Source organism: Crocuta crocuta, unplaced genomic scaffold (assembly GCF_008692635.1).
Source record: "Crocuta crocuta isolate KB4526 unplaced genomic scaffold, BGI_CrCroc_1.0 scaffold103, whole genome shotgun sequence".
Taxonomy (NCBI): Eukaryota; Metazoa; Chordata; class Mammalia; order Carnivora; family Hyaenidae; genus Crocuta; species Crocuta crocuta.
This window is the reverse complement of record NW_027529192.1, coordinates 1249682-1264850: the sequence shown is the minus strand read 5'-3', so window position 1 is coordinate 1264850 and position 15169 is coordinate 1249682. Positions and strand designations below refer to the sequence as shown.

At 46.6% G+C, this 15169-nt stretch overlaps 2 protein-coding genes across 2 annotated transcripts in view; one reads left to right on the top strand and one right to left on the bottom strand.

The window, feature by feature from the left end:
- Nucleotides 1–7502, top strand: part of LAMB1 (laminin subunit beta 1) — a 67448-nt gene extending 59946 nt beyond the window's left edge. The window contains exons 31-35 of the mRNA XM_077758342.1: nt 1906–2113; nt 2331–2472; nt 5400–5576; nt 6893–7052; nt 7218–7502. Of these exons, the coding sequence (XP_077614468.1) occupies nt 1906–2113; nt 2331–2472; nt 5400–5576; nt 6893–7052; nt 7218–7354 (824 nt within the window). The 3' untranslated portion in view covers nt 7355–7502. The remainder of the gene's footprint in view (nt 1–1905; nt 2114–2330; nt 2473–5399; nt 5577–6892; nt 7053–7217) is intronic.
- Nucleotides 7503–9893: 2391 nt separating this feature from the next.
- Nucleotides 9894–15169, bottom strand: part of DLD (dihydrolipoamide dehydrogenase) — a 28603-nt gene continuing 23327 nt past the window's right edge. Inside the window, exons 9-14 of the mRNA XM_077758320.1 lie at nt 13796–13986; nt 12900–13070; nt 12422–12611; nt 11677–11814; nt 10728–10817; nt 9894–10637 (exon numbers count right to left, since the gene is read on the bottom strand). Coding sequence (XP_077614446.1) covers nt 10572–10637; nt 10728–10817; nt 11677–11814; nt 12422–12611; nt 12900–13070; nt 13796–13986 — 846 coding nt within the window. The 3' untranslated portion in view covers nt 9894–10571. The remainder of the gene's footprint in view (nt 10638–10727; nt 10818–11676; nt 11815–12421; nt 12612–12899; nt 13071–13795; nt 13987–15169) is intronic.

The following is a 15169-nucleotide window of genomic DNA, read 5'->3' as shown; positions in this document are numbered from 1 at the left end:
CTTTATATTTTTTAATGTTAGGCTTCTAGAAGCCATTTTTTAAAAATGTTTTTGAGAGAGCGAGCGAGCGTGCGCGAGCTCATGTGCATGAGCAGGGGTTGGGCAGAGAAAGGAGGGGCACAGAGAATCCAGTCCGAGGCACGCTCCGTGCTGACGGAGAACCCAGCTCAGGGCTGGACCCCACAAACCAAACTGGGACATCATGACCGAGCTGAAGCCGGGCGCTTACCTGGCTGAGCCACGGCGCCCCTAAAAACTCTTTAAGAGTCTCTGTTTTTTAGAGGTCAGAATTCAAGCTTGCGTTTTAGATAAAACCAATTTCTGGTTGCGAATAAAGTAACATTTCCCAAAGCAACACAAAACAAGGCCGTGTGAAGAAACGTTAAACTAATGTACACGTAATCTTCTCTGATGTTGGGCAGACACAGATGAGAAACCCAAGCAGGAAATCAACAAGTCAGATCCACGGTGTGAGAACCGAATTTGGATTCTGTTCTGGATTACATAGAATGTCACTGGATCCTCAGAGTAGTGGCTTTTTTTTGGCCTTGCCTGCAAAGCTTTGTCACCCTGTCGCTTACAGGATATTGTCCTTGCGGTTAGCTCTGTCCCTCAGTGTCGCACCTAGAGAAAGACAATCTCTAGAACTGTGGTTCACCTCCTAAGTTTCTGGTCAGCCATCTAAGTGTTATCAGTAGGGAAGGTTTTGGCTTCAAGTTGCACAAAACTTTCAAGTGAAGTGGACTCAATCAAAACAGATGCGTATCATGTGACATAGCACGAAGTGCAGCAGCAGGAAAGGTGCGGGGCTCCGGGAGCCAGGGGTAAGGACGTCTGGTTTGTTCTCAGGCCGGCTCCTTGTTCCGAGCTGCTGCCAGAGTTTCAGACTTCACGTAGCCTCAGCGCTCGCTAATGGAGGGGACCCACCTGTTCCGCTGTCGTAGCTTTTTAAAGGAAGGAAATCTTCCCCAGAAGCTGTGAGCTCTCCATACATCTCAGAGCCAGAAATGCATCCCCTGCCGGTGCATAAATGTCCTGAGCAAACAGAGTGGAATTACCATACCTGGCATACAAACCCGCATTTAACTCGGAGTTGCTAAGTTTACCTTACCTTAGAGGTAGGTGCCTGAGCAAAAATCAGTATTCCGGTAGCAGGAAAACGGGGAATAAGAAAGGAGCCAGGGCTATCCTGTGGGTGTCTAACGAAATATCCTGTGGAAGCCATTGCTTGGTCACATATAGTCCTGTGCTCAAATCCTTAGGGGATTCATTTTTTGTATTCTTGAATAGTTCAAACGAAAAAATCTGGAGTTGGCGACCTGTTTAGCGCCTAACCTCTTGGGCATTTTTTGGACCACCTTTGATATGTGCCATTTGAAATCCTTTGGCTTCTTTGATTTGGTCATCTCCAGAATGCGGACCATTTACACCAGGAGTATGCGCTCCTGACATCAGCATTTCTACTAGTCCCCGGCTGTTCTTCCAGACTCAACTAAAGTTTTCCTTGACTTTTAGAATCAAGTCCCAGACTTACACCCTGGGGTCTGCTCTTTTCTGTAATGGGAACCATTCACTCTGTTTGACTTTCACGTGACATGCTCCACCCATACAGTCTCTCCATCCAGAGATGTCCTCTCTCCTTTCAAACCCTGTCATCCTTCAAAACCTGATCCGGTTCCTAATCCTCCACGAACACTTCCCTGACTTTCCCAGCCCACAGCAAATTCTAGTAGTTACTTTTTCACGTGTAACTCCTCAACTACACTATAAATTCTTAAACAGGAAACGTGTCGGTCTTGACGTCGCCCCAGAATGCTCTTCACCTGGTGGGTGACCACACGTGACGGAGTGAGCTAACCGTCTGTGACTTGCACCTCTTTATGGGGACATCTTTGCTTTTAACAGAGGACAGTGCTGACTTGGACAGCATTGAAGCCGTTGCTAACGAAGTGCTGAAAATGGAAATGCCTAGCACCCCAGAGCAGTTACAGAACTTGACAGAAGATATTCGGGAACGAGTTGAAAGCCTTTCTCAAGTAGAGGTTATTCTACAGCAAAGCGCTGCTGACATTGCCAGAGCGGAGATGTTGCTAGAAGAAGCTAAAAGAGCCAGGTATGTGAAGACGCTGTGGCATCTAGGGGCTTATTGCGTGTATCTAGCAGGGAGTAAAAGGTATTCTCTTCAACCAGTGAAATGTCTAAATGTGAGGTCCCCCTAGGAGTCCCTCTGCTTCAGTCCAAGAAGGCTGTCCTTGAAAAGAAAGGTATTTTTAAATGTCCGGAGAGTACTTTTTCCCATGGATGACTGTCTCGTTCATTCCTTTCCTCAGCAAAAGTGCAACTGATGTCAAAGTCACCGCAGACATGGTCAAGGACGCCCTGGAGGAGGCAGAAAAGGCCCAGATCGCAGCAGAGAAGGCGATTAAACAAGCCGATGAGGACATCCAGGGGACCCAGAACCTGCTGACTTCGGTAAGGTCTGGGCTGGACGTGGGAGAAAACCCCACCTAAACGCTATCAAAGTGCATTTGGTAGTTACATGAAAATTCTTACAACTGAACATTAAAGGATTCCTCTAATTTAAGCAGATTTGAACTACTCCCTCAGCACAGATGCTAAACGTGTTTTCAGAGGGGAAAAAAAAAAAGACCCTGAAGACCCTGGAACATTAAGGCCCCCTTTGGCCCCTATGAAAAGCCTAAGAAAGACAGGGTATGTTTTTATCTCCTGTTCAAGGACTCTGTTTGGTAGCATGAAGGGACAGTATTAATTTCCAAGTTTAGTTTTAGAAAACTCATTCTGTTATAAAGTAGCCCAAGAGTAACCTACGTAGTTAAGACCAGGATCTCAAAATTTATGAGGTGGGGGCGCCTGGGTGGCTCAGTCGGTTGAGCATCTGACTTCGGCTCAGGTCATGACCTCACAGCTCATTAGTTCAAGTCCATCTTTGGGTTCGGTGCTGACAACTCAGAGCTCGGAGGCTGCTTTGAACTCTGTGTCTCCCTCCTTCTCTGCCCCTCCCTGGCTCATGCTCGCTCTCTTTCGCTCACTGTCTCTAAAATAAACATTAAAAAAATTTTTAATTTATGAGGTGGGCATTCATAAAAATTTTACTGTATGATTTGAAAGCCACTGGGAAGCATCAGAGGTCAGAATGTTCCCAGTCCCGGATTCTGGACAAACCTGAGAGACCTTACAGCTGAATGATACGTTTTGTTAAGAATGCATGAAAAGCTTAACAGTTTTTAAAGAAAACTCTACGCCCAACTTGGGGCTCAAACTTACGATCCTGCGATCAAGGGTCACGTGCTCCACTGACTGAGCGAGACAGACACCCCAAAAACTTGGAATGTTTTTTAATAAGGAGAATTCTCTTAGAGACTACCAGGTATTAAAAGCACACACTAAGAAGAGAGTTTTTCACATGGATTTGGGCTTTATTCTAAAAATCCTGTCATTTTTCAAAAATCTGTTAATACAAACAACTCTCTCCATCCAACACTTAAAGTCCATTTGTTTTATAAAACTGGATGAGGGACGTCTGGGTGGCTCAGTCGGTTGAGCATCTGACTTCGGCTCAGGTCATGATCTCCCTTCTCGTGAGTTTGAGCCCCACGTCGGGCTCTGTGCTGACAGCTCGGAGCCTGGAGCTGCCTCAGATTCTGTGGCTCCCTCTCTTTCTGCCCCTCCCCTACTCATACTCTCTCTAATTAAACATTAAAAAAAACTTTAATGGACGTGGAAAAAAGTGGGCTCACGTGATCCTTACCCATCTTTTCAGACTATACTTTGAAAGTGGATGCTATTAGTCAGCCCTTCTTGAGCCGACGTTCCCCAGCGTTTAAAACCTGGGAGGCGGCTGTTCGACCTGCTTTTCCTACTACTGGTTGATGGAAACCTGCCGCCCCTGCTCTGCTGCCCTCAGTACAGTGAGACTCGACGGTCCCTTGGCCACTTACCCTTCTTAATCTGGAGTATTCAGAAGGCCCTTTCTTCAGGCTACTTGTTCAAGAAAAATGACATTTTCCCACCAGACTATGTTCTGACCCTTTGATGATTCTATCTCTAGGGTTTCTCAAATTTCTCACTGTGCTGTTTATTAAGTTTAGAAAAGCAAAATGGGAAATACAGGATTTGATCAAATTATAGGTGGGATATTTGGCTTGATGATGTAAGTGGAAAAATGGTGGGTTTGTTTTTCAGGGACCCTGGGGGACAGGAAGCACTTTAGAGTTTCTTTTTCTTTCTTATTCTTAAACTATGCTATTAACGAAAGCTTGTCAAAAACTAATCATTCCTTTAAAACTAAAGCTTATCTTCTAAAAACTGTAACTAAGAATATTTTTCTATGTTAATACTTAGGTGAGCTTTTAGGTAAAGTTACTTAGCATGAAATACCTACGGATTTTACCTTATGTCTACAATGACTCCTTAATTACAATGCTGTTAATCAGGCCTAATTCTAGGGCATAGGCCCATCCTTGAAGGTCATTTCTAAGCAAACACTGCTCCGTGAAACCCCGTCTTCTGTCATGGGTCAGACTGCTTGCTTGGGCTGGATGTTAAAAGTCCATGTTCGTGGATTATTCCTTGAAAAGAGATCACACATGGATCCTCACCAGTTACCCAAACAGATTTTCCTAAATGACTTTGAGTCTTTCCAGGTCCCAGCTGTTGCTTCGCTGAACTACACGGCCTCTCAGTCCTATAGTAACTTCTCAGTTTTCAGGAACATTCCTGGTCTGCCTTAGCTGAAAATACTCAATTTTCCAGGTAGTTTCTGAAGACCCATAACCTCCACTAGAGTTTAATAGTTTTTTAATGTTTCTTTTGTGAGAGCGAGCGAGCACGTGTGCGCGGGGGGGGGGGGGTAGAGAGAGGGAGATGGAGGTAGCAGAGAGCCCAGTGAGGGCCTTGAACTCATGAATTGTGAGATCATGACGTGAGCCAACTCGGATACTTAACCGACTGAGCCACCCAGGCATCCCTTAGAGTTTACTATGTAGGGTGACAGGAAAAACTAAAGGTGACTTGGGCGTTCTCATTTTCCCACCCACAGTGATTTGGAATTTATGTGGAAATCCTTTTTCTCACATTGGCTGAGTTGTGAACGTTGTTTGGCCAAAGTTTGCAGGTGTCCTTAACATGCTTTCTCAACACATCGAGCTGTCTGGGGGCGGTTCAGTGAAGAATTTTACATTAATTTCAGCCTAGATCATTGGAATTGTGAAAAGTATAAAGATGGGCACTTTATATAAGCTCTCCTGAAATTGTTTTCCTTGTAGTAATTTTTCCTTTTGGTCTAGAGCAAACGGCAGCGTGGCCTTCTCACCCCCTCCCGGCCTGCATTCACAGCGCGCCCTGCCGCTTACTAACGGTGACTGACGTTGTACCTGTAGATCGAGTCTGAGACCGCGGCCTCCGAGGAGAACTTGCGCAACGCCTCCCAGCGCATCAGCGAGCTTGAGAGGAACGTGGAGGAGCTGAAGCGGAAGACCGCCCAGAACTCCGGCGAGGCAGAGTATATCGAGAAAGTGGTGTACACTGTGAAACAAAGTGCCGACGACGTTAAGAAGGTAAGGAAATCTTTGTAACTTCACAGCTGTGTTCGGGAAGGAGCCACACACCCCCTCCCTGCCTGCCCTGGGGTTACTCAGGGCTGTGGCCCGAACAGGGCTAGTCATCAGAACCCTCCCTAGGGACCAGTTTGGAAACAGCAGTCTTTAAAGGCAGATGGGAAGGGTGGGAGTGGATACGGAAGTGTCCAGTAAGCGGGACCCAAGCCCTCTACCCTAACTTGGATAAGGGGGCAAAAAAAGGAAATTAACTTAGGGCGGGAATCTTTGTTTATTAAAGACAGAGAGGATCCCAAGCAGGCTTCATGCTGTCAGCGCAGGGCCCGACCTCCTGACGCGTGTGAGATCGTGACCTGAGCTGAAATCAAGAGTCGGACGCTCGACTGACTGAGCCACGCAGGCGTCCCAAGGGCAAAGGTCCTAAAACCCGCTTGTACTTTACGGCCCGTAGTTACCTGGCCTGTGGAGGAATCTTGGAAAGCAGGGTAGAAAAAGCTTCAGGGGTTCAGAACAGCCAGCGGGGAACCGTACCTCACCCCTTGCTTCTCGCTGGACGGGACTGTACTGTGCAGAGGAAATCTCCTAGGAGTCCCGTCTTTCAGTAGAAGCCAAGTTCTTATTGAAACATGTTCAGTGGGCAGATGTTTATAAACTGTTAATTTCAGCTTATGCCTCCCTGTTCTTACTCATTCGAGATCTCACCTTGAAGTTAAGGCGGCTCTCAGGCCTTACAGAAGGGTGACTTCCCTCACATCTGGTCGGGGAAGAAACGAAACAGCGAGAAAAAGTGCTCGGCCACGTCCATTTTTTTGTGTCGTGGTTTGTACTTTCCTGCAGTGAGTTCTGGGAGCATAAATCTCCCAAGCAATCTTTGTACAGAGCATTTCAGCAAAAATACAGCACTGGCTTACACGCAGGACAGCGCTCTGAAACGATCCTCCAGCAAAGGCTGCAGTTTGAACCTTGTTCCTCAAAAGCAGCAGTGCAGCCGCCTTCTCGGACCCGCACCCATTTCGCGCCCCTCCCCCACCTGTGCGGCTGGCCGCCCCTCCGCCTCCCCTCTCCCAATGGGCTCTTTGGACGTAAATGACTAGATCTCAGCACTTACTTCTCTGACTGGATGTAACCGTCCTCCGACATCTCCAAAAACTCATGTCGGTGTTCTAGTTAATGTCACTGTGTCACAGTCATACTGTCAATACGTTTACAAGGAGCAGCTCCCGCCGGAGCAGCGCTCCGAGCCTGCTGCCACTACACTACGGCCCCCGTGTCCGACGGCACATTTACCACCTCTTTGTGTCTCGATGGAATTACAGGCTCTGGACGGGGAAGTTGATGAAAAGTATAAAAAAGTAGAGAAATTAATTGCCCAAAAAACTGAAGAGTCCGCTGATGCCAGAAGGAAAGCTGAACTGCTACAGAATGAAGCGAGAACGCTTCTGGCGCAAGCCCACAGCAAGCTGCAGCTCCTGAAAGGTAGGACGCGGGCTGGCGCCTCCGAGGCGTGTTTCAGCGTGTTTTTAAAAGGTGGAAATCTGTTCACTCCATCTTGGGCCTTCTGGGCAAAAACGACGAGTTTTATTTAGATTGAGGTCATCCTACGATAAATTGCTCTGACCTTTTTCTTTTTATCTCCCACAGATTTAGAAAGAAAATATGAGGACAATCAAAAATATTTAGAAGATAAAGCTCAAGAATTAGGAAGACTGGAAGGCGAAGTGCGCTCGCTGCTCCACGATATTAGCCAGAAAGTCGCGGTTTACAGCACCTGCTTGTAACAAAAGGCTGCCAAGTGACCCAAGTAAAATAGCTACATCTTAAAAACTGACTTCATGATCTTCAAAATTAAAACTCATTACCTATTTAATGTTTTTAATCACATTTTGTATGGAGTTTAAATAAAGTACAGTGCTTTTATATAAATCTGTATCTGGCATAATTCTTACAGTGTTACTTTTACTGAAGTAAAAGTTCATGAATCCCTTTACCCAGGAATACTTTCAGTGCGCAGATGGGCTTATAAGCCAGCCGCCAGCCTCTCTGGGCCCCCGATTTCTGTTGTGTCTGTAAACAGGCTGTAATACATCCTCCACCAATCGACCCTCAAAATCACCTCCCCGAGGGACTCCCAAGTAGAGGGAAGGAGAAGAAAGGCTACAGCCTGAGCCACCCTCACCATTTCAACGGCCGCTCAGTAAATCCAATCTCCAAAACTCCTCTAAATTCTCCTTGGTCTGGGAAAGAGAACACAAAGCAATTTTTAAAAAATGAGGGCAAATTGTGGCTTTTAAGTGTTTGTTAACGATCCTGGCCCTATTCTAGGGGGTGAGGGGAAGGCTGACATTGTACGGAGCCGGATACGCACACCGTCCCTCCCCGCACTGCAGGGCGCAGTACAAAATGACGCTGCACTTGCTCACCGTTCTGTCGCTCTTTATTAGATTTCACAAACTCAAGATTCTGTGCTGCAGTGTGCGGGTGAGGCCACCACGGTCCCGGAAGGGCCACTCCACAGGACGAAGACCATCGCTGGGGTGCCACAGCAGCCGAGACGGCTGGGTGACAGGCCAGGCCCGGCGTGGTTTTCTCACNAACACAGCTGCGTTTGAAGCGAGGCCTGAACAGAAGTTATGTAAACAAACGTAATTCAAACAAGAAGACAACTTCCTCCCTCAGGGCAATGATGTCACTTTTGTGGAGAGCTACCTACCTAGCAAGGTGGTTTTACCTCACCATCTACTAGAGCAACTGTTTTCTTTCTTTCCTTAATTTTTTAAAGTATTTTACTTAAAAGGGAAATCTTTACTATTCATTCCTTTTCACATAAAACCTAAAGAGCTCACTTTGAAATCACTCATTTTAATCAGCTCAATGAACTGGACAACGGAGTCCCACCCTTCACAAGCCAAGAAAGTATCGAGAACTTAGTAAATAGTGAATATTTAAAATTCATTTTGTACCCACAACTTCGTTCCCACCTAGACATCAGACACACGTAACAACCATTTTGTGTTTCTACAGCTAGGACTTCGTGTTACATTACATTTCACTACTCCCTAATTAGAAACTTTTTTCCCTAGAGAAGGGGACGTTTTGAAGTTTAAATAAACTAGCACTTCACATAATAGTGGGATTTCAGATTTTAAAAGACACAGAGGTCATTGTAGCACCTACCAGGCCAACCCTCCTCATATCAAATGCAAACTCTGAACAAAATATATGCATATTTTTAAAAGTAAAGGTCCTGGAAAACAACCAGAAGCAGGCAAAGAACAGCACTGGCTGAGATTCCCATCTTTAATGGCCTTTCACTTGGTGGGTCCCAGGAAGTGGCAACTTGGGCAAAAGCCAAGTCCTGTCCAGGAATCAGGAAGACTGAGTTTGGAGCAAGGACACCGGCAGAGATGAGGGAACAAGCCCAGCAGAGCGCGGCGGGGAGGCCCCCAGGGGCGCACACGCGTGCAGCCCAGAAGCCGAACAGCTGCCAGCCAGCAGGGGCCGCACACCTGGAGTCGGGAGTTCAGCCAAGTGAACGGCCTCCTGCAACCGCACACGAGCTTTCGGAGGCAGCTAGCGCTCGTGCTGGCCCCGCCACGGTGTACGACTACTGGCCACAGGCAGGAAAGGGGAGACGTGGCCCATGACGTGTGGGACACAAAACCCGAAACTACGGAGCTTGCAGGGATAAGGTACTGACGGTGTCTTACCCCACCCAGCTCTCTGCTGCTAAATTACATTCTCTGAATTGTCCTGGACTGTGATCTTTAAATTGCAATCCAGTATCTAGTTTGCAAATTCCAGAAATGAAACTATCCTAAATTTGAGAAGTACTCAATGATTCTTAAATTTAGTTAAAATATGCAAAAGCCCATTTAGTATTTAACTATTTTGAGAAGTGGCCACTTGAAGAAAAAAGTCTTTGATTTTAAGTAACCTCTACACCAGTTTGGGGCTCGAACTCACAACCACGAGGTGGAGAACTGCATGCCCTACCGACAAAGCCAGGCGCCCCAAGGAAAGGCCATTTTAAACTTAAGTCAACAATACGATCTTACAGCACCCCTGAAAGAGTCCTTTACCCAGCCAAGGACCCACGGAGACCCACAGCAGGCGGCAGAGGGTTTCTGGAGGCTGTGTCTCCAGCAGGGTATGTTCCACACAGAGCTGCACTCACACAGATGACCTTACAGGGTCCCCCAGTGTGACAGACCGAGGTCCAGGCCTCTAAAAGGAATAATAAAGACAAATAAGCACAGACACGAGAGGCAGCCCTAGAACTACGACCATCTTGATATCGATTCAAAACGACCACTAAGCGAGCATTTAAGACTGTTTATTTCTGTTATTTTCATTCCCTGCTGTAACACATTTGAGTCCTCCTTTAATATCTGGATTTCACAGATGTACGCCCTTAATTTGGATAACTGTCTAACTACAGACCTCAACGGGTCCTTAAAAATTTAAACATACATTCTACCTCTAAACTGTAAGAATTTGGGGACTAAATAAAACAAGTGAGAGACCATGTATTTACATCAGTTTGGTTTATACATATTTCAATCTTATTCTAATGACGGTTTCCCATACGAAAACCAAGTTTAAAATAACTTGATTACCTTGCTTCAAACACAGCTGGTTCACATACCCGACACCTCCATCCGTGTAAGTAAATCCAATTTTACCACAGCAGAGATAAAAGCTACATAACCTAAATTTAGTGAAGGTGAGTCTTTGAGAAACAGCATGAAAATATGGGTTGAATAAAATGTTCCAGGAAGCTACTAGAAGTAGCTTTTTCCAGCAATATTAATGTGCTGAAACAAAATATTAAGTTTATTTAAAATAGATGAGATTATTCCATCCAAACCTATGAACACCTTTCAAAAGTTTCATAATTCAGTCCTAGAAATTCTTGGAGCCGTGAGCATTTCCTGTTCAGAAATGTGACCTCTACAAAAGCTCCCAGGTGATTTCAGAAAAATAGAATCTTCTACTTTAAAAGTTGATTGATTTGCCAAACGATGCAGCCAGGTTTGCTTCTCTAAATGCTTCTGATAAGGTCTGCAAGGGAACAAATTTAAAATTACAAAGCAAATATGTGCATGCGAAACAAAAATGTAGGTAGCCATGGACTCTGCTGTTGGTAATTACCGGGTGCGCGTGGCAGACTCGAGCTATATCTTCACAGGACGCTCCGTACTCCAGGGCAAGGGCAGCCTCGTTAATCATCTCACCAGCACCCTGCAAAATAATAAATGAAGAAGTCACTGTCTTCCCATGGCAAACAAGATCTGCTGTCAGAGCAGTTAAACAACTGCCTCTAGTCAGGAAAAGCTTCACAGAGAGGGGGCACAGAAGGTAAGGGCTTGGGCTCGGGAGCCAGCTGGCCCGGGTTCAAATCCCACCACTGACTACCTCAGGCCCTCATGACGTGTGCTTCGTTCCAGTGTACTCACTTCAGAAATGGGAACAGTGACTCCCACCTCCCAGAACTGGGAAAATGACAGTCACTGAACACCTCCAGAGAACGTATTACTGAGTAGGCACTCGAGTGTCTACACCAGACACCCCAGGGAGGCCGCACTGCAGATGCGGCGGGAGGAAAGGCTGCTCTCCGAGGCGCCATGTGAGCTGAGGCCTTGGGGGAGCCGCTCACGCGAAGCGCTGGAGGCCCAGCACTCCGGGCAGTGGGCTCTACCCGGCAACACTCGCCTGTTAACAACCGGAGAGAAAGCCCACGAAACTGGGAATCAATGAGCAAAAGACAAGAGTGAGAAAACGTGAGGTCAAAGGCAGACAGGACCAGGACCAGGGTTAATGGGGCCTTGGATGTAACAGCCCGAAGTGGAAAGGGCCCCCGGAGGGTGCGAGGCAGGCCCAGGCCCTGGTGTGGGGTTTCCAGGGACGACCGGAATGTGGGACAGAAGGCAGACGCCGTGACGGGCACGACCGTGGGTGCGGCCAGAGCCTTGTCGGAAACCACAGCACGGTCTGCTGGCACACAGAAACCCCGGGATGTACAGAGCAGGTGGCTTTACGTTCATCTGCACAGCCACGCTTTCTGGAAACCACAACGGGGGGCTGGGGGCTCAGCGCTCACCGGCCCCAGGATGTGCGCCCCCAGGACCCGGTCCGTGGACTTCTGCCCCAGGATCTTCACCAGGCCGTCCGCGTCCGCATTGGTCTTGGCCCGGCTGTTGGCAGCAAAGGGGAACTTCCCGACTTTGTACTCGACGCCCTGGGAGAGACGGAGGAGAGCCGCGTGAACTCGGAGACCACGCACGCCCAGGGGTGACGTCGTCTGTCGTTCGTTCAGGAAGTAAACCCAAGAAGGCAGTTCCTCAGAGCATGCTGAAGGCAAGACCAAAGCCACTTGCTAACGAGATACAGTTTGGGTGCAAATGCCACTCTATCTGGGGGTGTGTCCGGGGAAATTAAAAGGCTCTGGAATTATGAGTTTTTCAACACAGGCAAGTGAATGACCCCCTCTGTGCTACTAACAAAGGGAAAAGCACAGAAGCTACAATTAAGTTACGTTAAAGCACGTAACTTTAAAATGCATTACTGCAATAACAAAATGATTCTCAGCCACACACTCAGTCACACACCGGGGCAACACTACCCTCGCACTCAGAGCAACCTCTCCTGGGCGCCTGGGTGGCTCGGTCACTTAAGCGTCCAACGTTGGCTCGGGTCATGTCGTCACAGTGTGAGTTCCAGCCCCGCGTCGGGCTTCTCCCGGACAGTGCGGAGCCCGCTTGGGATTCTCTCTCCACCCCCTCCCACTCGCTTTGCACTCTCTCTCAGAACAAATAAACTTAAAAAAGAAAAAAAAAAAGAATTACCTCTTCCTTCAACTGCTCTTCCGATTTGCCAACCCAAGCAACTTCAGGGTGCGTGTAGATCACCGAGGGGACGCAGTTGTAGTCGATGTGCACAGCGCCGCCCGCCATCCCTTCGACGCAGATGATGCCTTCGTCCTCTGCTTTGTGGGCCAGCATCGGACCGGCGACCACGTCGCCAATGGCATAGACACTGCGGCACAGAAGGGGGGGCGTGGCGGGCGGCTGCGTGCGCCGCGGCCACCAAGCGCTTCTCGTCAGTAAGTAACCAACACACACATAAAATACAGCTCCTCATGCATCCGTGAGCTCAGGCTCTCATCTCTGGGTGATGACAAAACCCATTACTTCCGTTCCCACGCAGAAGTTTACCATTCCGCCCCAAAGCCAATGGCATGTTTTAAGCCCGGCAAAGACTGTATTTTCAAAATAGTGTTTGAATTTAAAAATTTTTGAAAACGCAAATAAGTATCCAACTTACTTTGGAATTTTAGTTTGGAATCTGGTATTGACTGGAATTCTACCTCTAGGATCTAGTTCAATTCCAAGCTCTTCCAGTCCCAGATTCTGAGTAAAGGGTCGTCGGCCAATGCAAACCAAGAGCACGTCGCACGTGATGACTTCAGCTTTACCACCAGAGGCACCTTCAATACTGGACAGTGAACAGCGTAGGGCTATTAAACACACATCAACGTGAAAACCTGACAGAAATTTAAGACCAGACATTTCTCAAGGGTTGCCAACAGTTCTCACACACCGGAGTCAGGCAGTGAAGAAACGCACACATCCCCTGGGTCTGTCTAATAGATAGCAAGCAATCTAATATGATGGATTTCTGCACATATCTAAAAACACAAGTTTCACTGAACATCGAGAGCTTAAATATTTCTCATTGTCTACTGAGAAAGCACACTGCAGAGAGAACACCAGGTTAATTCTTCTAGCATCAACCTAATCATGAACTTCAATGTACTGATTTAATGAGCAATACGGAGTTACACTAAGTAATAAGACGGCCCTAAGTGGGGCGCCTGGGTGGCTTAGTCGGTTAAGCGTCCGACTTTCGCTTACGTCATGATCTCGCGGTTCATGGGTTCGAGCCCCGCGTCAGGCTGTGTGCTGACTGCCAGCTCAGAGCCTGGAGCCTGTTTCAGTCTGTGACTCCCTCTCTCTCTAGCCCCCCCCTGCTCACGCTGTCTCTCTCTCTGTCTCTCTCCTAGAAATAAATAAAACATTAAAAAAAAATAAAAGAAATGCTTAAAAAAAAAACAAAAAGACGGCCCTAAGTTGTAACCGAATCTGATGCTGAAAAAGTATTTTTCTTAGGCACACAGATGGGGTTATCACATCAAAGCCAAAAGCAGCCAGCATACTTACGAAACATCAATTTTTCCATCTGACTTCTTGGTAGCACCAGTAACTTTTGTATTCAATTTAAATTTAAATCCTTGTTTTTGAAGGATGCGTTGAAAGTTTTTAGATATCTCCATATCGATTCCAACTCCACCAACATGACCTAAAAACTCGACTGCTGTCACATCTGCACCAAGTCTTTGCCAAACCGAACCCTGTAGAAAATAATTTTTAAGTCATAAAAATAAAAATTAAGGTTTCTATAGTAAATATTTACTAAAACATCTTAAATAATTTGTCAGACATTTTCTTTTGTTAATATGTTCCTATTAGAAGCTCTGAGCCTTAAAATTAATACTGGGGCAAACCTATTTCATAGATTAATCCATTCGTTCCTTCAACATTAACTGAGCACCTACTATAACCCAGGCACACATCGGTGACCAGCACCTCGCCCCCAGGGATCTCCCGTTTGCGGAGGGAGGCGGATGAGGCAGCGGGGCCCCGGGGAGAGCTTCCCCGCGCGCACCCTGAAGAGGGGGTGAGCTCTACCGGGCTGGCGCTGGAGGGGCGCACACGGGAATGGAGGTCCTGAGGGAGAAGAAAGCACCTCTTATGGCTACTAACAAATAAAGTCTGAGAAATATTAAACTAGCTTCGTATTCTGTCTTCTCAATAGAGGCAGGTTTACTTTTTTATTTCAAATTATAATTTAAGCAGAATGCTGGTTTTTATTTTAACAATTATCACTTTGAATACCGATTGGTAAAAGAGGAAGGTGAATATAATTTTACAGCATTAAATAAACTATGAAAAACTAAGAGCATATCCGTGGCAAAAATTTGTATCAATATCATCTGGAAATTTAAAATTCACCATTAAGGAGTTTTAGCTTTCCCATTGGGTTTATGCTTCATTTGAAAAGTTTCAGGAGTTTCGGAGAGTTAACTAAAAGCAATACAGTGACACTAGAATCCAAACACAAGCGCAGACAAACATCAACCCAAAATGAATCGTGGACCTTAACGTAAAGCCCAAGATTATAAAATCTATGGAAGAAAACGCAGGAAAGACTGTGACCCCGAGTTAGGCTCACACACCACAAGCACAATCCACGAAAGGAAAAAACAAAAAGATGAAAAATAAAAAACTACATCAAAGTTTAAAACCTCTCTCTCAACGCTAACATTAAGAATACACGAAGCCACAGACATCTATGTGATAAAGAATTTATATTCTTTGCACAAAGATCTCTCAAAATTCATTAAAACAAATTTAAAAAAACACTTAAACGCCACAAAAGACAACACAGAGACGGCAGGCGGGCACCTGACAAGGTGCCTAGGGTTACGACCCCTGGAGAACGGCCACCGGCACCCCGAGGCCCCAGCGCCCGGC